General features: G+C 49.1%; 1 protein-coding gene across 1 annotated transcript in view; it reads left to right on the forward strand.

The window, feature by feature from the left end:
* Positions 1-1,194: 1,194 nt before the first annotated feature.
* The window catches only part of Scn11a (sodium voltage-gated channel alpha subunit 11), a 68,062-nt gene continuing 45,285 nt past the window's right edge, over positions 1,195-23,971 (forward strand). The window contains exons 1-10 of the mRNA XM_021627259.2: positions 1,195-1,461; positions 6,130-6,248; positions 7,351-7,443; positions 9,317-9,445; positions 11,439-11,533; positions 13,833-14,006; positions 14,709-14,775; positions 16,652-16,793; positions 17,742-17,939; positions 18,800-18,973. Coding sequence (XP_021482934.2) covers positions 1,195-1,461; positions 6,130-6,248; positions 7,351-7,443; positions 9,317-9,445; positions 11,439-11,533; positions 13,833-14,006; positions 14,709-14,775; positions 16,652-16,793; positions 17,742-17,939; positions 18,800-18,973 — 1,458 coding nt within the window. The remainder of the gene's footprint in view (positions 1,462-6,129; positions 6,249-7,350; positions 7,444-9,316; positions 9,446-11,438; positions 11,534-13,832; positions 14,007-14,708; positions 14,776-16,651; positions 16,794-17,741; positions 17,940-18,799; positions 18,974-23,971) is intronic.

Here is a 23,971-nt window from a genome sequence, read left to right on the forward strand (position 1 = left end):
TCCCCTTGAGCTAGTTCCCAGATGGAGCTTTCTATGCAGATGTTTTTACTGACTCAAGGAACGTTTCATTTCCAAGACGTACTTTTGCTTTTTTCAAAATGTCTATCTTTGTATTGAATTTCTCATTCATATCCCATTTTGTCCTTCTTAATTTGATCCACTATTTTCCTGCAATTTACTGATGTTTTAAAAACTAGTTTTTTAAATTCTTTACATAGCATTTCGCCCATCGCAGTGTCTTGGGTCAGTTGCTAGTGAGCCTCTAACCCCTGAGCAATCCTACTGCCTTTCTTTGCTGTGTTTATTATACACCAGTGTTGTGATCAGCTGCTGTCTTGGGATGGAGATGTGTTCTACTTTTTAAATTTTTTATTTTAAATTTTTTAAATTCAAATTTTTATTTAAATTTTTAATTAATTTTTTTGTTTTATATGTCTGAGTGTTTTGTTTCTTCTTTTGAGGCGACTAATGCATTTTCCATCAATATAAGCTGTGTTGGATGCCGAGGGTACTTTTTTTTCTGTGGGTCTCACAAGACTGTGTTATTACGTCAGGTCAAACACCTATACCATGGTCAGTGTGTTTCATTGTCTGTAACTACAGTTCTGGTCTCAGCAGCAATGTATATTTCAAAGCAGTATTGTCATGTGTGCTGCGGACGGTGCCAGGTGCCAGGCCCGTGGTCTCTTGTTCTTTCTCTCTGCTATTGCTGTAAGAGCAGGTCTCCTGGCCCTCAGACATGCTTGGAGTTTGCTCAACATTCTTTTTTTTTAAATCTATATATCTATATATATTTCTCATATTCTTTTAAAGTGTTGAATGGAGGTGACTGTGTGTCTCTTGGGCCTGGAGAGATGGCTCAGTGGTTAAGAGCACTTGTTGCTTTTCCAGAGGACCAGCTTACAATAGACACACATAGGACCCATTCTAAAGCACGAAAAGCATATGGAATATAAAGTCTGTCTGTCCCCTCTGTCCCCTGTCAGTTCTATGCCCCAAGTTTCCACTGTACCCATGTGGTAGCTCTTTCTGGTCTACCCCACAGACAGTTGACAACTAAACCTTGTCACCTCAGAATCCATTTCTGTAGACCTCCAGGACACGATCCCATGAGAGTGAACCCCAGGGCAAGCTGAGTTCTACCCCATCCTGAAAGCTCTGTTTCTGCCACATGTCTTTGTCCCCAGGGTGAAGATGGAGGACAGGTGCTACCCAGTCATTTTCCCAGACGAGCGGAATTTCCGCCCCTTTACTTCCGACTCTCTGGCTGCTATAGAGAAGCGGATCGCCATCCGAAAGGAGAAGAAGAAGTCCAAAGACAAGGCGTCAACTGAGCCACAGCCTCGGCCTCAGCTTGACCTGAAGGCCTCCAGGAAGTTGCCTAAGCTTTATGGTGACATTCCCCGAGAGCTGGTAGCGAAGCCCCTGGAAGACCTGGACCCATTCTACAGAGACCACAAGGTACTTCCTCTTGGAGGTGGGGCAACCCAACCCTGTGCTCACAGCTGCATTTCTGGTTCTCCAAATCCAGTCTCCAGTCTGTGGGAGGGCAGGCAGCACCTCTCTTCTTTGCTGTCACTCCTGTCTTTGCAGCTCTGAGAACCAACTTGGACTCTTTCCTGCTTTCTCTAATTCTTGTGCTGGGAAGGAGATGAGGCTGGCTCTGCAGAAAGGTTAAAAGGTCACCCTAAGAAACAGTCCACAAAGAGCAAGGCAGTCAGAGATGGGGCATCAGGCCACTGCTTGGGACTGGCTTCCCCACTCCAGACAAATGGCCACCCAGATCCTCACTTCCTGTCTCCAGAGTGGAAACAAATGTCTGCTCTCCCTACCTTAAGGCAGGACATGCTGTGGGAGCACTTTATAAACTGTCGATCATAGTGACCTCAGCCTTTAACAGCACTGTCAGAGGGTGCCCATTTCACCCTGTCTTAAACAACCTTAGGCAGTAGGTTCTCCAGGCTGCTAAGTGAGATTGGTGAAGGTCAGACTGATAATTGATAAAGAGTAGGCGCTCAGCCAGGGACTGCTAAGTCCGTGTTAATCAGGCGGGCACATGTAAACTATACGCAACCCCCACACGAACATATGAAGCCGTCATGACTTATCTATTACATGGAATTCTGTTTTTAATGTTTTGACAGTCATTTATGTATTTTGTGTATGTACACGTGGATGCATTTCCATGACACGTGTGTGGAGGTGGGAGTTGGTTCTCCTATATATGCACCCTGGGATCAACCTCACGGTGTCAGGCTCGACAAGCATCTTTACTGCTGATCCACGTCACCTTGCCTATATGTAACTCTTCTTATTTATGTGTACAGGTGTTTTGTCTGTATGTGTGTCTATGTATCATGTATGTGCAGTGCCCACCGCGGCCAGAGGAGGGGGTGAGATCCCCTGGAGCTGGAGTTATAGATGGTTGTGGGGTGCCATGTGGGGGCTTGCAATTGAACTAAGTCCTCTGGAATAGCAGCCACTGACTTGAGAATGGGAGAGTCTGATTTGGGGCTCTTCTTGGCTCTGCGAAGGCCTGGGCTGTGGGGTCATGCTCCTGAGAAGATTCCCTTTTTCCAAAGGCTCAGAAGGCCTTGTTGTCGTCATTTGTACGGTTTAGCAGAGGATCGAACCCTACCTCACCAGACCGAGGCTGGGAGCTTGGGGGAATGTTAAGTATGATGACAGTGATGCTGAGAGCATCTTTTGCTGAGAGCAATGGAAACCTGGCCTCTCAAAGAGTGGGTACCTGGGTGCATGCCCTTTGTCTTACTTAGGGGTTTCATTGCTGTGAAGAGACACCATGACCATGGCAACTCTTATAAAAGAAAATATTTCATTGTGGCTGGCTTACAGTTTCAGAGTTTAGTCCATTATCGTCATGGCAGGAAACATGGCGACACGCAGACAGACTGAAGGGAGAACTGAGAGGTCTGTGTCTTCGTTCACAGGCAGCAGGAAGAGACTGTGTGCCACACTGGGCACGGCCTGAGGATAGGAGTCCTCAAAGTCCACCCCCACAGTGACACACTTCCTCCAACCAGACCACACCTACTCCAACAAGGCCACACCTCCTGGTAGTGCCCCTCCTTATGGGCCAAGTGTTCAAACACTTGAGTCTATGGGAGCCATTTCTATTCAACCCACCACACCCTTGAAATGGGGATACCAGAGCTGCCAGACCAAATGGAGATGGGCCATTAGAGGAAATCAAGGGTATATGTGGAAGAGACAGAGAGATGAAGGAGAAGAAACATTCTTCATTTCTCCTTTCCTTCTTCTCCAGAATCTCAGCACTTATCGGAGGACCGGTTGTCAGAGGAGAGCTGGTTGGGAGAATTCTCTCTGCCTCTGGGCTGGGTAGGAAGCCCATAGGACAGGCAACAGCTTTGGGAGCTGCAGACTTCTGGAGGGCAGGCCCTGGTTTCCGGCCACCACTCCTTTGCCTGGGCTCCTTTGAACTGGAAGGCAAGAGTTCTTTAGTTCTTGGCAACTTAGGTCCCTCTCCCCACTCCCTCCATTAGAGGCTCCTACAGGGGAAAGAGGTGAAGATGTGTCAACAAGCAGGTAGGAGGAGCTGGTCCCTGTCCTTCTAGTTATTAAAGCCCTAGCGAGTGCTGTCAAATGCACCATTAGCTGAAATATTCAAAGCCGTGTGAGGAAGCGCCAGCAGAGCCACAATGCACAGGGGCAGAACCGTACTGGTTCCTCTGGGTGGGGGGAGGTTGACCCTCCTGCCCTGTTCTCGGGAGTGACCCTCCAGCCCTGTCATCAGGAGTGACCCTCCTGCCCTCAATGAGGAGATCACTCCCTGCCCTGAAATGGTCAGTTTACTCAAAGGAAGGGTACAGAACCCTCCTGACGAGTCTTGCACTCACAGGCTCCCAGCACTGAAGGAACCCCATGACCCATTCTATCTTGTGTAAGGCAAGACAGACAGATGCGTTGGCCGTACATTCCCTTGCACACAGATGGCTTCCAGATCAGTGTGTAGCAACAAGCTGATGGGAAGGAGGTGGCTAGAGTGTCCGTCGGAGAGCCAGTGCTTACCTTGCTCTTCTGTGGGGCGGGCATCCTGGTCTGCTCTTCTCATCTGAGAACATGCTAAACCAAAAGGTCAAGCGGGCTTTCTCCTAACCGCAGCGGAGTGAGGGGATGGGGCAGGAATGGGCATCTCTCTGCGAAGGCTTTTGTGACTGTCAGCCACAGTCAGAACAGCTAGGAGCACAGATCTGCTGCTAAATGGAAAAAGGAGTTTGGGGCAGAAGCTACGAGTGACAAGCAGCTGTCCAGAGCTGCTTTGCTCCCAGAGCCCGGGGACACATGTCAGGAAGAATTGGGCACAGTGTGTGTGCTGGTTACTCCTCTGTCACCTTGACGCAAGCCAGGTCACCTGTGAGGAGGAAGAATTAGCTGAGAAAATGCCGCTCTCAGCTTGGCCTTGAGGCGGGTCTACAGGGCATTTTCTTGATTAATGATTGATGTGGGAGGACATAGCCCACTGTGGGAGGAGCCACGCCGGGCTGGTGGTCCTGGATGCTATAAGAAATCGAGCTGAGCAAGCCATGGGGAACAAGCCAGCAAACAGCACTCTTCCATGGCTTGGCTTCAGTTCTTGCCTCCAGGTTCCTGTCTGGAGTTCCTGCCCTGACTTCCTGTCATTGGACTGTGACTAGGATCCTCAGGATCCTCAGGATCCTCATGGGTCCTCAGGATCAAGTAAATCCTTTACTCCCAAGTTGCTTTCAGCAATGAGCTTTATCTCAGGAAGGAAACGAAGATGGCCTACTGGGCTCTTTAGAGTCAGGAACTCGTCCTTTGGCAGTGCTGGCCTGTGTCTAGGCTCTGGGACCTACCCACTAATGGCCAGTAGAGCCCCGAATGCTGACAGAGTGGTCCTTGTTCTGAGCCTTGCACACTTATGACACGTGATACTTGTGCTCAACAGTGATGTGAGTGTGTTCTATTACAGTCCTTAGGTGAGGGCCACAAGTAGAGGTGCCTTGTTTGTGTCGGGGATGCGAGGCAGGGGCTTTGTGTGTTGGTTACCCGCCTTGTGGTTGTGATCAGACACCTGACTTGAGACAGCTTATTGGAGGAAGAGCTTGTTTTGACGGACATGTTGAGGGGCTGCAGTCTGTGAGGCCAAGAGCGTGAGGTGGCTGCTCACGTCGCACCCACAGTCAGGAGGCAGGAGGTAAAGGCTGGTGCTCTGCTCCCTGTCTGTTCTGTACTCAGTCAGGACCCCAGGCCAATGGATGGTGTCACCTGCATTTAGGATGGGCTTTCCACCTGAATTAGCACAATCTCAAAAGTCATTCACAGAGCTGCACAGAAAACAGTCATCATTAAACATCACACTACGACACACCTGATGACTTTTTCCTGGAAGAGTCTACATTTGTCTAATCAGTCAGTGTGTGTGTGTGTGTGTGTGTGTGTGTGTGTGTGTGTGTGTGTGCTTGTATGCAAGTGCATGTCTTAGCACGTGCATGGAGGTCAGAGGACAGCTTACAGGGATCATTTCTCTCCTACCGTCACGTGGGTCCTCAGGATCAAACTCGTCTCCAGACTTGGCGGCAAGCACCTTCACCTGCTGAGCGCTCTCACCAGCCCCTGAAGTATTTTCAAGGTCAGAAACAGATTGCTTATTTCATTAGAGCTGCTCAGACCTGCTGCACAACCACGGACTCTCTTTGGATCGTAAGACAAATTACCAAAAGTTCTATGAGAATGGTGGTATAGAGAATGGATGCCTGCCTGTGTGGCTGTGCAGGCTCCTTGTAGTCCTGTCTCCTCCCACACACACTGTGAAGTTCGGCATCAAAGGTCCTCAGAGGTCCTCGGCATCAAAGCCCAGATATGGCTCTACAGCCTGCTTTCTGGGGCGTCAAGGCCATGCTCTCCAGCGTGCGCTGTAATGTAATCAGCCCACAGCACAGTAGTCTTGAAGCCAAGACCATGCCACGGGAGTGGCTGGAGTCACGGGGTAGCCGGTCAGGATTCTGCCATCAGAAACTGCATTTGTCAGTCAGGGCTTGAGACGTGCCTCCCTAGAAGTTCTCTAAACGGGTCTTGAGGAATGCTTTTTGCTGGGGTGTTCATTTCTGTGTTGTGATTTATTCGCAGACGTTCATGGTGTTGAACAAGAAGAGAACAATATATCGCTTCAGTGCCAAGCGGGCCTTGTTCATTCTGGGGCCTTTTAATCCCGTCAGGAGCTTAATGATTCGGATCTCTGTGCATTCATATCCTTTCCCTAAGTCAAACCCCGGGGCCCATGCTGTACTATTCTTACTCCCATTATTAATTTGAGCCAGGGTCTCATAGCTCAGGCTGTCCCTGTGTAGCAGAGGATGCCCTCCAACGTTTGACCTCCCCCCGTACCTCCCAAGTTCTGGGATGGTAGGAGCACACCTCCACACACAAGCTATGCAGTGGTGGGGAGCGAACACGGGGCTTCACTGAGCAAGGCAGGCACTCCGTCACATCCAGTTTTAGTGGGAGCGAATAGTCGTTGCTCTCAGAGTGCTGCTGGGGTGTCAGATGGTGTGTGGGTGAGCAGCCCAGGAGCCTCGCTTTAGCAGACATGCCCTTCGAGAGACATGCCCACAGGTATTTGATTCTCAGTGAGCCCAGAAGAGGCTGGGCACTTTAGACCCGTGCAAGGGAAGGCCGTGTGGACCGGTACGCGCAGGCCCGCTGCTGAGAGCGATTATGGGTATCCAGGTCGGATCCCTGGAAACAGGGTCTGTGGCAGGGACTCTTGCTGAAGCGGTTTGGTAAGAGAGCTCTCCGGAGAAGGGAGGATGGAAGCAGGCCAGCAAAGGGGAAGGGCCGAGCAGGCTGCCGGTGTGCTCGGTGGTGGAGTGCCGGCTTATCACGCAGGATGCTCCGGGGCCTGCCCTCCGTGCCCTCCGTACCTCGGGGGCACGGGATGAGGATGAGCCAGGCGGGGCTGCGGTCTCAGCTAAGCCAGCACCATCCGGACTCTGTGGGGGGCTCCTAGATCGCATGGCACCAGGGTCTCAGGCAGTCCAGGCTGGCTCCAGACTCTCTGTGACCCAAGGATGACATAGGACTACTGATGCTATGGCTTCTCCTCCCGGGGCTGGGATTGCAGGGTGAGCTGCCAGGTGTGTGGAAGGGGAGAGCAGCTCTCCCTGCTGTCCAGCAGGGAGCCTTCTGCAGAGGTGGGGTAGCACGGAGTTGTCTGCAGCCATCTCTCACAGGGAATAGACGCGCCTGCGTGCAGGAAGCTCAGAGGTCCCCATCACAATGGCGGCCCCCATGGGCATCCTGCAGGAAGGAGCCTCCTGTGATGTATGTGCCTTAATTGGTGCCGGTCACGGTCTTTAGCATGTTCATCATCTGCACGGTGATCATCAACTGTATGTTCATGGCTAATTCTGCGGACAGAAGTCAGGACCCCAGCATTTCCGAGTGAGTACTGTCCCTGCCTCCACACAGAGTACTGTCAGAGTACTGTCCCTGAAGTCTTCCTTTCCCTAAGCTCGCCGAGGGGCTGAGAGCGTGGCTCCATCAGTCGCATGCTTTCCTCATGGCACGAAGCCCGCGGTTCCATCCCCACCACTACCTGAACTGGGCACGGGGGTGCATGCCGTGGTCCCAGCGCTCAGGAAGTAAGGCTGCAGGATCAGAAGTTCAAGGGCACCCTCAGATACTGAAGGCAAGGCCAGCCTTGGCTACTGTAAAATCCTCAAAAGGACAAAAGTAGCTTGAAAGAATGTTTTAAGTTGGTGTTGAGCTGGGGATGGGGGTTGGTCTCACTTCCCCAAAATAAATGCTGCCAGAGTCAGTTTTCCTTTTGTAGATTAAAAAACAACAACAGCAGCACCACCTGTATTCAGAAGAATTAAAATATTTGTAGCAAACAGCACATATAAACTTTTCTTTCATCATCATATCATCATCACCACTAATTGTCTGGTAATATCACACATGAATTTTGCATCATAGGTAGGCCTCACCTCTGTGCACAGACATTTTTGTGTCTGGATTTTAAATGGCTTTCTGTGTGCTCACATAGGTTTTATAAGGATCTCTTTTGATAGATACATGATATTTTACTTACAATTACTCAAAGGCTTTAGTATTGTAGCGGTAGCACCCTCTCAGCCATCTTCTTGTATAAATCTTTTAGATCATTATTTTTCTCAGGATAGAGGATTAGAAATGGCTTTCCTGGATCAAATATATATTATAATGCTTATAAGTACACATTCATATGCTAAAAATATTTTCTGAAAGGTTTGCATCAGTTTTTCTTTCTTTTCTTTTCTTTTCTTTTTTTTTTCTGCCACCGTCAGCTCAGGAACCAATCAAATCACATTTTATGATCAGAAATTTCTGTGGTTGAAAGGTTTACCTTCATAGCCAGGCCAGTAACTCAGGAGGTAGAGCAGGACCATCGTGAATTTGAGAGAAGCCTGGACTTCACAGTGAGGCCTGATCTAAAAAAGGCGTTTAAAAATGCACATATTTCCTGGGGGCTGGAGAGAAGACAGTGCCGGGAAAAACACTTGCTGTGTTTGAAGGAGCCAGTTCATCTCCTGGCACCCACACTGGATGGATCCCAACCTCTTAGAGTTCCAGCACTAGGGGATTGGTGCCCTCTTCTGGCCTCTGTGTGTACCTGCACTCATGTGCATCCCCCATAGACACAAATTAAATACACATAAAGCTTTAAAATACTTCTTTATGTGGAGCTTGACAGCACATGTCATCCCAGAACTTGGGAAGCAGAGGCAGGAGGATTGTGAGTTCAAGGCCAGTCTTGGTCACATAGTGAGATTATGGAAAAAAATTTTTTTCAAATATTTCAGCTTTCTTAACCGTGTTTGTGGGATACCTCATTTTCTCTCTTTTACTTGCAACTCTTATTTTTGTACATTTAGACTATTTTATTTTTATTTATATATTTTATGTGTATGGATGTTTTGCTTTATGTGTGTCTGTGGACCACATGGATGCCAGACGAGGGCACTGGGTTTTCCACAATTAGAATTACAGAAAGATGCCAGACCCCATGTGGCTGCTGGGAACTGAACTCTGGTCCTCGGGATGAACAAGTTCTCTTAGTCACTGAGCCACTTTCCAAGCCCTCTGACCCTCCTGTTTCTATTCCATCCTGACGGTGCTGGGACTACAGGTGGTGCTGGGGCTCACACTCAGGGCTTCATACATGTTGCACAAACACTGCACCTGGGGAGGCCATCCCCATTGCGGCTCCTTACTTTCCCCATCGTTCATCACATCCCTTCTTTCTATGAATGATTTTTTTTTTTTTTTGTAGATACATCTTCACTGGGATTTATATTTTAGAAGCTGTGATTAAAATCTTGGCAAGAGGCTTTATCCTGGATGAGTTTTCCTTCCTCCGAGATCCGTGGAACTGGCTGGACTTCATTGTCATTGGAACAGCGTAAGACTGTTAAGACTTTTGTGGGAGATACTTGGGGCAGGAAGGGAGTGCCTTTGTTTTCTTCAGAGCACTGTGCGGAGCCACAAGAATGGCTGAGGTGGCTGCTCCAGAGCAACACCAGGTGGCTGCTGGCCAGAGGCCTCCAGGCATGCACCCATTCCTCACGTTTTCACCCACTCACTGACCAGCTGTGGCCTCTTACAGAGAGGCTCTGTGAGCACAGGTCTGTGAAAACAAGACACAGAACAACAGAAGAGCACAGCCCTCACCATCATGAGGCTCAGAGTTCAGGGGAAAGCGTGGACTAGTGATAGTCACAATATAGTTGCCAGGTTACCAGGATAGGGCCTGCACCTATGGGTGTCAGAGCCTGTAGGGAGAACCAAGGGCTCTGGCAAGTGTCTTTGGCTACTAGGAGATCACAAAAACTTTCCTAGTTTGGGCTTTTATGTTTAATTTTGAGTTGATTGCTGCATATGGCATGAGGTGATTTCCTACCTGCAGCTTTTGTGTTAAAGTCCATGGTCCAGTGGTGTGTGTGTGTGTGTGTGTGTGTGTGTGTGTGTGTGTGGTGTGGTTAGGGGACAACGAATGGCAAGTGGCTGTATTGGTAAGATGTGGGCAATCACAGAAGGCCTTGAAAACCAAGGCCAGGAGTTCATTCAGTCTGTATGCTGACGGAAAGAGGTAGGAAGCTGTGACAATGAGACCTGTGGGGTTTGTTCGAAGCTTCTTGTGACATTTTTTTTTTTTAATATGCACACATGTGTGCACACGTGGAAGCCGGAGATTGCTGTCAGAGCCAGCCACATGCTCTTCTGTGTTGGTCACTCAGGCAGGGCCTCTCAGTCAAACCAGAGCTCACTGATGTGGCTACTTTGCCTAGCCAGCTTGCCCTGGGGGTCCCCTGCTTCTGCCTTCTGAGGCTGGGGTTACAGGCAAGCAGCCACACCCACCCAACAATTCCATGAGTTCTGGAGATCCAGACTCTAGACCTCATGCAGGCAGGGAAAGCACCCTAACCACTGAGCCACCTCCTCACACCTCCCACCCCACCCAACTTTTCATTACTGTGGAGGTCACGGTCAGCTCCTGAGAGTCTGCTCTTGTCTTCCATCTGGTTGAGGCAGGGCCTTTCTTGTTCCTTCTGCACGGCACCTTCCCGGCAACCTGGTCTGATGATCCCGTATTGCCATAGGAGTGCTGGGATTGCAGATGTGTGCCACTGCATCTGGCCTTTTCTGTGGGTTCTGGGCGCTGAACTCAGGTTGCCGGGCTTGAATGGCTGGTACCTTTACCCACCAAGCCACAGCCCCACCCTCTGTGGTCCATTTTTACTTAGTTGTGGGTGAGTCAAGGTGAGTGCTGAAATTCTTCCTGATGGAAATACACACTTTTTTATTAATTTATATTTAGCCTGTATTCTTAATTTAATAAACCTGGATGATGAAGTCAATAAAATATATCAAGCCAGCATATCAATGGTCCACTGAAAGATAGTCAAGCCAGGCTTTGTGGTTAGCACCTGGCATGAGTTTGCTCCTTCCGGCCACAAGCGTCACTAGAGTCTGTTCATCTCAGAGTTTTACATTGCAGGTCACTCCTTACATACTCCTAGCCAATGAAGAAGTGACAAGGTGATTAAAAGCATGGGTTTCAGGGCTCAGGGATGCCTAAGTTGCTAAATGCTTGCTGTGCAAGTAAAAGGCTCCTAAGGCAGGCCCCAGCACCCACAGAAGAGTGGCTGGCTGTGCTTGCCTGTAACACCAGCTCTCCTGAGGCAGACAGAATGATGCCTGGATACCTGAGGCTTGCCCATTGGATAGTTCAGCCCCGTTAGTAAGCCCTGGGCTCAGTGAAAGACCCTGCCTCAAAGGCGTAAGGTGGAGAGGGGTTGAAGAAGACACGTGCCGCCCATCTCTGGCCTCCGTGGAGATGTTCGGTAGCTGAGGCACTGAGCAGCCATGGGTTCTCCCTGTATTTTGTCTCCTAGGATCGCGACTTGTTTCCCAGACACCAAGGTCAATCTTTCGGCTCTTCGCACCTTCCGAGTGTTCAGAGCTCTGAAGGCCATTTCCGTTGTCTCAGGTAAGCCCCTGGCTCTTAGCTAAGATGTCCTCTGACGTTAAGACATTTCCAAACAGGCTTGGAGAGGTGGCGTCATGCTTAGGCGCTCTTACTGCTTTCCCAGAGGAACTGGCTTCGGCTCTAAGCATCCCCATGGGGTGGTTCACAGCCTGCTTTTGCTATTGTGATGACACCACCGTAGACATGGGTGTTCAGATGTCTCTCCTGCATGTTGGCTCCAGGTATACATCCATCCAGGAGTGGCATAGCAATGGTGCTTCTATGCTTAGATCCTTCACGTTAACGTCCACAGTGTCTGCAATAATTTATATCTCACCAGTAATGGACAAGGATTCCTCTCCCTCCACACATGTTAGCGGATCCTCTTGATTCTTTCCCCCTCTCCTTCCCTCCCTCCTTTTTTTTAACCTCTGCCCTTCCCTTCCCATTTCTTCTCTTCCTCCACCATTCCTCCCCCTGTCTCCCTCCTTCCCTCCCTCCAAGCCAGCACTCTCTTAGCTGGAATCAGAAGCAAAACCTCCAGCCCGTGAGTCATATACTGATGTATCTACTCATGTCCCCTCAAGAAAGTTCTTTTCTCTCAGTGAACTTTCAACTTGCATTTCCTTTATGACTAAGGACGCTGAGCATTTCCTCAGGAACCAGGCGCATCCGAGAGAACCCGGCCTGTGCTGCTCCTTTGAGGTGGCACTTGTGGGCACTGGAATTTCCCTTCAGTTCCCTAGAGCATTAATGCAATTGGAATTCAGACACAGCTAGTTACCAAATGCACTTCTCACGATGACCGGCTAAGGAAAAGGGATTTAAAGAAAAAAAGAAAATTTTGTTTTGAGAAAAAGAGCTTCATAACCTGAAAAATTTCCATTTTTCTTCCATTTAAAATGGAAGAAATCGTTCTATGACAGTGTTATTTTTAAAGTGTGATTAAAAAAAAATTAAAATACATTTAATTTTTAAAAACATTTCTTATTTTAGGACAGTGAGTTCTACACAGAAAAACCCTATCTCAAATAAACAGTAAATAAATAAACAAATAAATGTTTCTTATTTTTGCTGAGTGCATTTGCCCCCTTACTCGTGGCTGGTTTTATTGTTTTTTTGTTTGTTTGTTTTATTGGTTTATTGGTTTGCTCTTGCAGCTTCCCCACCCTGTTTCCCTGCCGTGTGGAGCTGGCAGGATCTGTTCCCGTCTTGTAAGCTACTTCCCTGCTTTGCAGGTTGTTCCTTTACTCCTGTTCTTGGAACCGTCTCCTGAGCCTTTGGCATTTTTCCTGGGTGTCATTGCCTGTGCTTGCATCAGGCATTATTTCTCCCCCGTTTCTCTGACACATGCAGAGATTCAGGTCTTAAGTACGGCCTCTAATCCATGTTGAATAGACTTCTGTGCAGAAGTGCAAACTGAATTTTGATGGCGGTATGTGTACCTACAGTTTCCTCAGCATCATTTGTCGATGAGATATGCCTTATCTGATGTTTGTCTTCAGCCATTGTCAGCAGTGAGGTGGCTGTGCCACGTGGCGTTGTTCCCAGGCCTGGGTCCTGCCTCGCTGGTTCTCGCGCCTCCTCTGGCTGCTTTTGTCACTATGACCCTGTGATTTGAGATCAAGTGTAGTGATCCCTACAGCCGGTGCTCTTTCCACACAGGACTGATTGCTTTGGCTGTTTGGGCTCTTTGGTGCTTGCACAGGAATCCCGAGACTCAGTGGTGTCGTGTTTATAGCTTGGCATCTGCAGGGATAAGGGGGATTTAGGATCTACGCCAGACAGCTCAGCATGGACAGGAATCTCTAAATGCCCGTCACAACTCAGGGCTTTCCCTAGCCAGTCTGCACCATTCGCTAGGGTGTCTCAAGATGATCTCATTTGGATCCTTGGTATCTTTGCCACACATGTAGCACAGGCTTAGTAATTCTTCTCCAGTGGATGTCAAGGAAAACCCCTCATCGTGGCTGGCGGTCTGGGACACGCCCATTGTTTACATTTAGACACCCCCACCCCAGCATGCACCTCTGCTCCCTCAGCGGAGCTGTGCCTCACAATCCTCCCTGTCCTCTGACAGTTGTTAGTAATTACCAAGCGTTAAATGCAAGTCTCTGTCATTCTCTGATGTGGGCTTCCTGTGACCCCTGCTGTCTGATGTGATTCCCCTCACTGACTGCTCAGAGCAGCTCTGGGCGAGGCAGGCCAAGAACAAGGTGCAGACCCAGGGCTTGATGCTCTGATGATGGCATCTTAGGCTAGGAGCACCAGTCAGTTCTCCTCAGCCTGCCAGACCTCCTGACGGGCGCTTCTCCCCCAGGTCTGAAGGTTATCGTCGGGGCCCTGCTGCGCTCTGTGAAGAAGCTGGTGGATGTGATGATCCTCACTCTCTTTTGCCTCAGCATCTTTGCCCTGGTTGGTCAGCAACTCTTCATGGGGATTCTGAGCCAGAAATGTGTTAAGCTCAATTGTGGCCCGAACCCTACATCCAATGGTAAGTTCCTGCCATTGACGCTTTGGCCTGTTCTCGCTTGCCTCCCATCCACCCCCTGCTCCTGCTGTCCGGTTACTTTGTCATTAGGAGAAAGGCCTGACTTTCCACTGCCCCACTGCCCTACTCCCCCACTCCCCCACCCACACACTCACTCACACACACACACCTTGTAGAGAATCACCTCATCATTAGCTCGGAGCCACGTCCACAGAGCAGCAGCTACTCCCTTCCCTGACATTTAGACCTCAGCCCACTGACTGGTCATGGTTTTCAGAGTGAGTTCAGAATTGCCTGGCTTTGGCCAAAGGGAGGCAGAAACTCCCGAGACCCCTCCCTCCTCTCAAGACTTGTTATTCTTATCCAGTGCTTCTCCTGTGCTCACCCTCCCTGAGCTCAGCCCTCGGCCCTCAGCCCAACGGGGTGAGTCCCGAACCTCATGGTTGTGTTCTATTCATGTGGGTCGTAGCTGAGTCCTTTTCAGCTCTCCTCGGGGCTGGCCCCTGCTCCACCTAGGGTGAGGTCCATGCTTCTCCTGCTTCCTTCCTTTCTTCCTCCTCTCGCCCTGAGGCTGCACCCCTCTCTGGGTGTCCACATGGATCATTTCAGAGGATTAAAAACAGCTGCTTAAGAAACAGTCTGCCATGTTTGCTCTTCTTTGTCATGTTCTTTTTAAAACCTGCATCTCTAACCTTCTTCTCCTAGAGGACTGCTTTGTGAAGGAAAATAAAAGCAATGACTTCAAGATGTGTGGCACCTGGTTCGGCAGGAGGTAAGAGGTCTCCGTTGTTCCTCCACGCCAAACGCTGCAAGACCTTTGGAATATGTGCAAATCGTGTTCATGACTAGTGCGGTGATGAGGGTTCCCAGCGGGGAGTTCCCTGTGTCTCCTGTTTTTTTACTCTAGTCTCCAATTATTTTAAATATTTTATTCATTTCGATGTATGTGGGTGCTTCGCCTGCGTGTGTGTGTGTGTACCCTGTGAATGCAGTGCCTAGGAAGGCCAGAAGAGGGCGTGAGGCCCCCCTGGGCTGCAGTTACAGGTGGCTGTGTGTGGCTGTGTGGGTGCTGGGAATGGAAGCCAGTGCTCTTCCCGGGCTCCTAACTTTTGCCTTTAAAAGACAAAGTCTCATTCCATACCTTTCAAACATAGGATCCTCCTGTCTCAGCCTCTCAAATAGTGGGACTACAGGCCTGTGCTGCTGTGCCTGGCTTACACAAGCTTAGATGTGTGTTATTTGAATGAAAACTATTTCTTAGCCAGGCCGCGGTGGTGCGTGCCTCACATCTCAGCACTCAGGAGGCAGAGGCAGAGGCAGGTGGATTTCTGAGTTCAAGGCCTGGTCTAGAGAACAAGTTCCAGGACAGGAGGTGCTGTCCAGGGAGACCCTGTCTCAAAGAGCAAAACGCCCTCCCCAACAACAACAAAGCGATTCCAGATGTTGACGGCGGCCCTCCAGTTATGGAGACTCTGTAGCTCACAAGATGTGTATAAAGAACTGAACGATATTTCAAATTTGGGCGTGGATCTTCAAGTCTTTCAAAGATGATGGAGTAGTTAAATAAATGATGGGTTGTATGGCACAAAAGCAGGTATCTCCTTGCCTCAGGGCAGAATAAGCTGTATTTACCCATAACAGAGCAGGCGATATTCTTTCATGGGAAAGCTATACAAGAGTGGGTTAGACACACTCCCCATGGGTTTATCGTAAAATATACGTATGGATGAATAAATAAATAAATAAATGAGTGTGTATTTCTCTCTCCATTGCAAACTGAAGATTATAAATCTGATTTTTAGCTGGACCCTGTAGTAAGTAGGACCAAGGGACTCTGGAGAGGAACTTACTATTATGTATATTTTTTTAAAGCTACAAAACATTTATTTTAAATTATGCAAATCAGCGTTGTCCCAAAGTTAATTCTTTTTCTGTTCTTCCCTCTAATTTCATTTCTGTTTTTCAATTTATCTTTTTATTTTTTGACAGTTTCATACATGTATATAATGAATTTTAGTGATTTTCCCCATTCCCCTACTTATCCCTGCTCCTTCACCTTCTAAATCCTATCTTCTTTCCAATATGTTCCCCTCCTACCTTCATGGTGTGTGTGTGTGTGTGTCTATGTGTATCTGTGTGTGTGTGTGCATGTGTGTGTGCTTGTGTGTATGTATCCCACTGAGTTTAATTAGGGCTGCTTACACGAACACGGGTGGGAGGTTGTTTACTGGAGTCCTGGCAGCTTATCAGTGCTACACCACTGAAGAAATGGACACGCCTTCCCCATCAGCCACTAACTGTCAACAGTCCCTCTTGGGGAGGGCGGGGCCTCTTGAGCTCCTGTTTCCATGACGGGATGTTGACAGGTCCCACCTTCCACATGTTGTGCTGGACCCACATTTCCCGTGATGGGGGTTTTTATGTTGGGTCGTGCTTTGTGCCTGCATTTAATCTTTCAGCGAAAACCTGGCTAATATGATTTCTTCATCCATCCTTTGGAAGGGCCGACGAGAGGCCCTGAGGGGACATCAGGAAACTTAGTAGGCAGGGGGATTGGTGAGGTGGCCATTCTTTCTCTATGTTTTCCTGAGGGAGTTGGGCTGGGGAAAATATAATCTCTTCTTGATTCTTTTGTTCCCAACATCTAGTTCCTGTCCCGATGGCTCTACATGCATTAAAACCTCATTCAACCCAGACTACAATTATACGAACTTTGACAACTTTGGCTGGTCTTTTCTTGCCATGTTCCGAGTTATGACTCAGGACTCCTGGGAGAAGCTTTATCGACAGGTTCCTCTTTCCATTCTCTCTTCCCCTACTCCATCCTGACCTCCATGTATTACCAACCTGTTATCATTCACTCAGCCTCCCCCGTTCCTGCTTTGTTATCTATTGCTTGTCTGTAATGTCTGTAAAATTGAATTCTGCTTCAGAAGTTGTTAGAAACAACAAGACAATGAAACAAGGTGTCAGAGACAGAGAGCACAAATGATCTCTTTTATGTTTGTCCCCGTGGCCTCTGCTTCCACCTTTGGCATACACTCTCGCTTTTTTTCTGCCCTTTCTGCTTTGGAAACCTGCAAACATCACTGAGAGAGAATGGGCAGTAAAGTCAGGAGCCTGTCCTCTCCATAAATGTTCCACTTCCAGGGGACATGAGGAGTCGCTGTGTGACTGGGAGGCTGGAAGGGTTGTCTAAGCTTTCGGCTTCTCTAGATCACAGTGGACCAAGAGGAGTTATCACAGGCCATGCAGGGGCATTCACCTGTGCTTGCAGGCTGCGAGATCATACATGTGTTTCTTTTGCATGACGTTGCAGCAGGACTCTGTCATCCATCAGATTCACTCTTAAGAGCCGTGCAGTTGGGGCTGGAGAGATGGCTCAGTGGCTAAGAAAATTTGCTCCTCTTGAGTTCCATTTCTAACAGCCATGTCATGCAACTCACAACCGCTTATCACTCCAGCCCAAGGGCATCCGCTGCCCTCTTCTGTCTGTACACACACAGCACACACCCTCACAGATATACACATAAAGATAAATCTTTAGAAAGAACCACATGATTGAGTTGCAAAGTTTGTCATATTTTAAAGACACAGTTTTGTGAAGGCTGCATTCGTAGCTGTCCTGGGTTATGGTTAGACACTCCTGCTAGAGACCTGAATATATGTCTGTGAGTGTGTCATCATGCTGGGCTATGAAAGATGCAATGGATACAGGCTGTGCTCTGCCCCTCTTAGATCCTCCGGACCTCTGGGATCTATTTTGTCTTCTTCTTTGTGGTGGTCATCTTCCTGGGCTCTTTCTACCTTCTTAACTTAACCCTGGCCGTTGTCACCATGGCTTATGAAGAACAGAACAAGAATGTAGCTGCAGAGACAGAGGCCAAGGAGAAGATGTTTCAGGAAGCCCAGCAGCTGTTAAGGGAGGAGAAGGAGGTAAGGTTAGACCGTGGGACCTGCTTTAGGGGCCAGAGGGAACCCAGAGGCCGTGTGATGGAGGCAGCCTCCTGTGGCCAAGTCTTGGCCCTTCAGTGCTTTGTGTTTAAGTGAGAATTTAAGCCCTTTGCAGGCTGGCTGTGCTGCTGTTATTCTCACACTGGTCTGAACACAGGGGTCTCGAGAATGTGCTCTCAATGCTTTTGAATTCTGGAAACCTTGCAGCAAAGTACTGGCTGCAGAATGTAACCTATTTATGTACAATTTTAGGCTTCGTTGCAAACTTTCTTATGCAAATCTGAAGGTGCTTTTCTTCAGAACCTTTGCACGGTAGAGGGCTGGAGTTCTGCTACAAGAAGCAGCTTGTTCCTCCCTCCCTGGAATCCTGTCACAGCTCCAGGCTATCCCAAGAAGTTTTCCTGGCATCTTACATCTTCTACTCCAATCCTAAGATTTTTTTTTTTTCAGGGCAGGAGCCATAGTTTTACACTCATAGTTTATTACTCTGCTAATCTTCTGCGTTCTGCAGATTGGCCAACGGAAGCCTGTGGCAAGTCCCTGGTGTCCCTAGGCACAGGTATACGCCAGGTCCCTAGCACATTCTAGGTGTTGTGCTAAGGGTTAGTCATGGGGAAAGGTGCAAGAATTAGCCATGCCTTTGACAACTTCGAGGCCTGTGTAAAAAATGAGCTGCTTCCTGGGTAAAGGGCCCACTAACCATTCTAAGGATGCAAAGAGCAGTCTAAAGGATCCAGTGTGTGTAAGGGGAGAGGGGAGAACAGCTCCCTGAGGTTGGCCTCATCTGCACGTTCACAGGGAGGTATAATCTGTGCGTTAATCACTTCTGTTCTCTCTCAAAGGCTCTGGTTGCCATGGGAATTGACAGAAGTTCCCTTAATTCCCTTCAAGCATCTTCCTTTTCCCCCAAGAAGAGAAAGTTTTTTGGTTCTAAGACAAGAGCATCCTTCTTCGTGAGGAGATCTAAGAAGGATGGAGTGTCGGTGTCAGGGCCAGGTGATGACTCTGCTAAGAACGTAAGTCTTCTCCCGGGATCAATGGTGCCATCTCAATTAAAACAGGAAATAAAACAAAAGGGAAGGACATGACTGCTCCTAGGAATGGAGGAGGAGGAGGAGAAAGTTTATTATAGATGTGTGGGAGAGCACAGCCAGAGGCAGGCACATCTGGGAGAGTCTAGAGTGGACATGACCCTGAACCACGTGTGGAGAAGGGGAGGGGAACCAGGTACAGTAGCCGAAGGCATGAAAGGAGCAAGCGAGGACAAGGTGACCCGAATGTCTGCATTGTATGGGAAGAGCCTCTGGGGGAAGGGCAGGCAGCCCCTGGGCTGGGAGTGCAGGGTAGAGAACTGGATAAGCCCAGCTACAGCCTGAAGTAGGCAGGGACTGAGGGAGACTGAGGGGACCCGGAGGCCGGGTCAGCTTTGATGTGTTAAGTGGGCACCTCAGCTGCTAGTCCTGGGTTCGAAACAGCACTATTGTGCACCCTGGAGGATGGGTCTGCAACGGTCTGAGAAAAGAATTCTTCTCTTCATTTGTTCCTTTCTCCATACACGCGCATGCGCACGCTCGGTCACGTGTGCTGGGATTCTAGTACACAGTTATGTGTTTCTGTGGAGCAATCACGGTGTGTGAAAGTCGCTGTGACTAAGTGACAACATTCCCACTGGAGCAACATCCGGGACTAAAGATTTATTTTGACTCACAGTTTTAGGGACATGCAGTCCATTCTGGCGGGCAAGGCATGGCTTCAAGACCGGCTCAGACAAGTTAGCAGGGGAGTGAGGCAGAACAGTGGCCAGTCACACTGGCAAATGACTGAGAAGCAGTGAGCTGGCCCAGGAGGCCTTCAAAGCTGTGGCAGCCTGCGCCAGTCAGGGAGGCACCATATTCCGGAGGGTCCATAACCTTCCACAGAGAGGACCACCCTCTGGGATGAAGGCTTCAAGCACAGCAGCCTACGGGGCATTAGACTTCTGAGGCAGCATAAAAGGACAGAAGACAGAAGGAGACCAGAGTCTGGCCTGCAGGCAGGACTGTGTTTATAAGCACAGAGTGAGGAGAGCCTCCATTCTGCAGGAAATGGAAGGGTCTGTAGGGACAAAGCTGGCTGCGACCCTTTCTAGGGGCAGGAGAGGGAGAGCTTGGGAATAAGGAGACTGAACAGCCTTAGAGGGTGCTCTGCCCTCCTGAAGTCTCTCCTCCCTGAAGTTGCTCGCCCAAGTGAAGTGGCTTGTCTTGGGAGCTGGGCTGTCTCTGCAGATATTTCTCTCTGTGCTCACTGGCGAGGCTGGGCAGAGCTATCTGTGACATCACAGCCAGAGTTAAGGCGTGAGGGTGTCAAAAGAGGTGGGGAACAGGGCGTCAGTCTTTTCGAGCTGAGGTGAGTGTTGTTAGAGGGGCGTAGTTCCAGGTCCACTAAGGAGGGATCCTCTGTCACTTCTCAGGAAAGGTTAGACTTGATTGATTGTGATACGCTGTGTGATTGCTGTCCTGCATTCCTGGAGAAACTAATTATTAGAGGATGTGAATGGATGGCTCTGCTACAGAGAAAAACTGCGAGGTTGCCCAGGAAGGCGGAAGGAGAGGGAGGAGTGGAGGTGGGAGAGTCGGCCTGAGCTGTAAGACGAAGTGGGTATAAAGTTGACCCAGGGTGATGGTGACTGCTCCCCTTGCCAGGACTCCTGCACCAAAGCTGGCCAGCAGACGCAGCAGGGAGCTGCAGCGCACCGAAAGAAGGGAGTGGGAAAAACAGAGGGCTAGTGTGAAGAGTCATATCTGGTCCGGGTGACGGGGAGGAAGGTCCCTGCAGCTAGTTTCTCCACAGCGTCTAAAAGGTCTTTCTTTTTCCAGATGTGTCAGGAACAGGTGGCGCTGTGGTAGGGCAGAGCCATTGGGGGAGCTCCAGGGAACATTCTGTGTGGGTGTGGGGGAAGTTCAGTGAGCAGAACACTTAAAAGACAGGGCAAAGACATAAGGACAGGAAAAAGAGGAAGGAGGTGATCACAGGGAGGAGCCAGAAGCCCACACACAGAAGGAGGGTTGTGACTGGCTTCCAGTCTGGTCCCCATGCCCCATCTTAAACCAGTTAGGATCTGTGGGCACAGAAGCAGCATTGTTTGTGGAGGGGGGCACGGACCACAACCTTTTGGCAGCAGCCAGAGCCCAATCGGCTTTGACGGATGTTAAGCTCAGAGCGTGTGAGACACAGATTAGTTGATACAAAGACCCCTTCAGTCCAGCTGTTTTAGTCCTGAGTCCTGAAAACAGTTCCAAGAGTGACAAAAAGAGGGCTGAGTCCCTCCCATAGATCCCTTGACCTGCTTTCAGGGGTCACAGTGAGCTCACCTCCACAGTGACTGGAGTCCCAGCACTGGGGAGGAGGAAGCAGGTGAATCTCTGAGTTTGGGGTCAGCTTGGCCAACAAGTTCTAGGACAGCCAGGGATGCGCAGAAATGCTGTCTCAAAAAACTGAAAAGTAAAAACTTAAATACCATGAGATAAATAATAGTAACCCCTACTGGAAATGGTTTGCCTCTTCTCTGCACATAACGTCTTTTTCCTGGGCTGTTCTGTTGCTCTCCTGCTCCCTGTCACAGGGTCATGAAAAGAGGGTTTGGAGAAAACTTTTAGACAATCATGCTTGTGTCTAAAGTGGACAGGCCAAATACCATCTCCAGAGCTAGCTTTTCAGTGAATAAAACATTTGACGGTTTTCTAAGCTCAAAGACTGAATCCAGTGATCTGCATATTCATAACGTGTGTGCGCGTGCACGTGTGTGCGTGTGCGCGTGTGTTCGGATGGAGGGAGACAACCTGAAAAGCTTAACAAGTATTTTCCCTCTTATGAAGGCAACTACACTATAAGCGCCTGTAGCCCAGAGGCCATTGAACAAAAATCTATAAAAATACAAGCCAAAGTGTCCATGCTTGGTGGAGCAGAAACAAAGGTAGATCATAGACCTAAGGCAAAGGAATGCTAGGAACAGAGAGACTCAGTTACAGGAAGCAGCCTCACAGACCCAGTGGAAATGTCTGACATTCAGGCCCTGGCATAGTGGGAGCTGAGTGGCCAGGATGAGAAGAGTTAAGATGAGCAGGGAGTTAGTTGGAGGTTGGTCTGATGCATGTTACTGGCCCTCAAGTTATACCTATCCTTGTTTTGTAAACCTGCCTAAGATATACCAGATTGGTTGATTAAACAGCCTGTACCTGGGCAGGGCAGAATGGGGTAGGTGTGACGAACGTTTCCGGGCTTTTGGGGTTCAAGAGAGGATCATGGGAAGAGAGGAAGAGAGGAGGGAGGAGGATGCCAGGGTGGATCAGCCTGGAGAGAACACCATGTGGGCTGAGGTGACTCCAATGATGCTGTGGAAAGGCCCAGATGAAGAATATAAGCAAGTACCATAGGATTGTGGATGAGAGGTTGAGGAGGATTAAGGAGGATGGCATTGGATGGAGGCTGGGGGATGGATGAGACAATGTAAGTGAAATATCTGCCTGGCCCAAGGCAAACAAGGCAATTATAAACCTAACAGGTGTCTGTGTCATGTTATTTGTGATAGTGGGTTAGATAATCCCGCTGTGATAATCTTAGGGCTGATGATAAATAACATGAAGCTCAACACTCATTTTTATTTACCCCAGCGGAGTTATGTTGGAGGAGAGCCTTGCACCCATCCTTTCCATTACCACATTATCCAAATCGGTTTAGTATTAAAACAGGAAGTTCTCAATGTGAGCTGGCAAATACACATTGTTGAATGTAGATTAAGGCCAGATTGGGACCAAGAGCCAAACAAGTGACCCCAGTCTGAGGTCTGCAAATGGAACTTTTTAGGTTGTCATGGACGGGGAGAAGGGTGTGCCCTCTGGCACAGACATTCTGGAAAGGGCAGTGTGGCTGCTGGCTCCCTCTGAAGCGAATGCAGGTAGGCTGCCTGAGCAGACAGTCCTGCAGAGAAGACTGGCATGTGCCATGTGGAAAGAAGGGGTCCAGCAAAAGCAATTATGGAGCTGCTGCCACCTGGCAGCTAGGGTGTCAGAGTCTGTTTGTCTGTCTGTCTATCTCTGTATCTGTCTTCTGTCTGTATCTACATTAAATTCTGTCCATCATTGGTTACAAATAGCTAGGGACTATGATCATAATTTTGCTGTTTCTGACTTGCTGTGCAATGGGGCAGAGGAGTTTGGGGCTCCTAGAGGAAGCGCCTGAGGTGAGGCCCTGGAGCATGTGCATAGGGCAACCAGCAGCAACCAACGTAGAAGTAACCGAAGTTGGAGAAAGGGTGGTGAATTAGCAAGTGAGAAAAGATTCCCAGGAGAGCGATGTCTGAGCCACTGAGTCACCAGGCAGAAGGAAGAGCAGAGAAGGCACCACGTGCCTAGGCCCGGACGCAAAGCTGGACGGGGAACATAGCCCACTAAAAAGCATGTTGCGTGTATGCGCATGTGCACGTATGTTCGTGTGTGCATGGGTCTGTATGTACATGTAGTGTGTGCACATATGTATATGTCTGCTTCTGTGTTCGTATGCATGAGCGTGTGTGTGTGTGTGTGTGTGTGTGTGCGTTTGTGTGCACGTGTGTTCATATGCATGTGTTTGTGTGGGGGTTAGGGAATGGTAGCAAGAGTCTGTATTGGTAAGATGAGGCAATCTTGCCTCATTCAGTCTGTATGCTGCTGGCAAGAGGGAGGAAGCTGTGAAGGGTTTTAAGTAAGAGAAAGAAGTGTGTGTGTGTTTAAGGCAGGGTCTCACTACGTAGCCCTGGCTGTCCTGGAGCTTGCTTTGTAGACCAGGCTGGCCTCAAAATCGCAGAGACCGCCCCTTGCCTCTGCCTCCCAGGCGCTGGGGTTAAAGGCCTGCACCACCACACGCAGCTGGAGATGTGTGCTTTTAAAATCCTGGATGTAGGTTGGTACAAAAGCAACCGTGGTTTTGCATTGTTGATATTTACTGTTTGTGCTGGGATGCAGTCTTAATGAGCGCGTTTTAATGCTCATTTTATGTTT

This window comes from Meriones unguiculatus, chromosome 6 (assembly GCF_030254825.1).
Source record: "Meriones unguiculatus strain TT.TT164.6M chromosome 6, Bangor_MerUng_6.1, whole genome shotgun sequence".
NCBI classification, from domain to species: Eukaryota; Metazoa; Chordata; class Mammalia; order Rodentia; family Muridae; genus Meriones; species Meriones unguiculatus.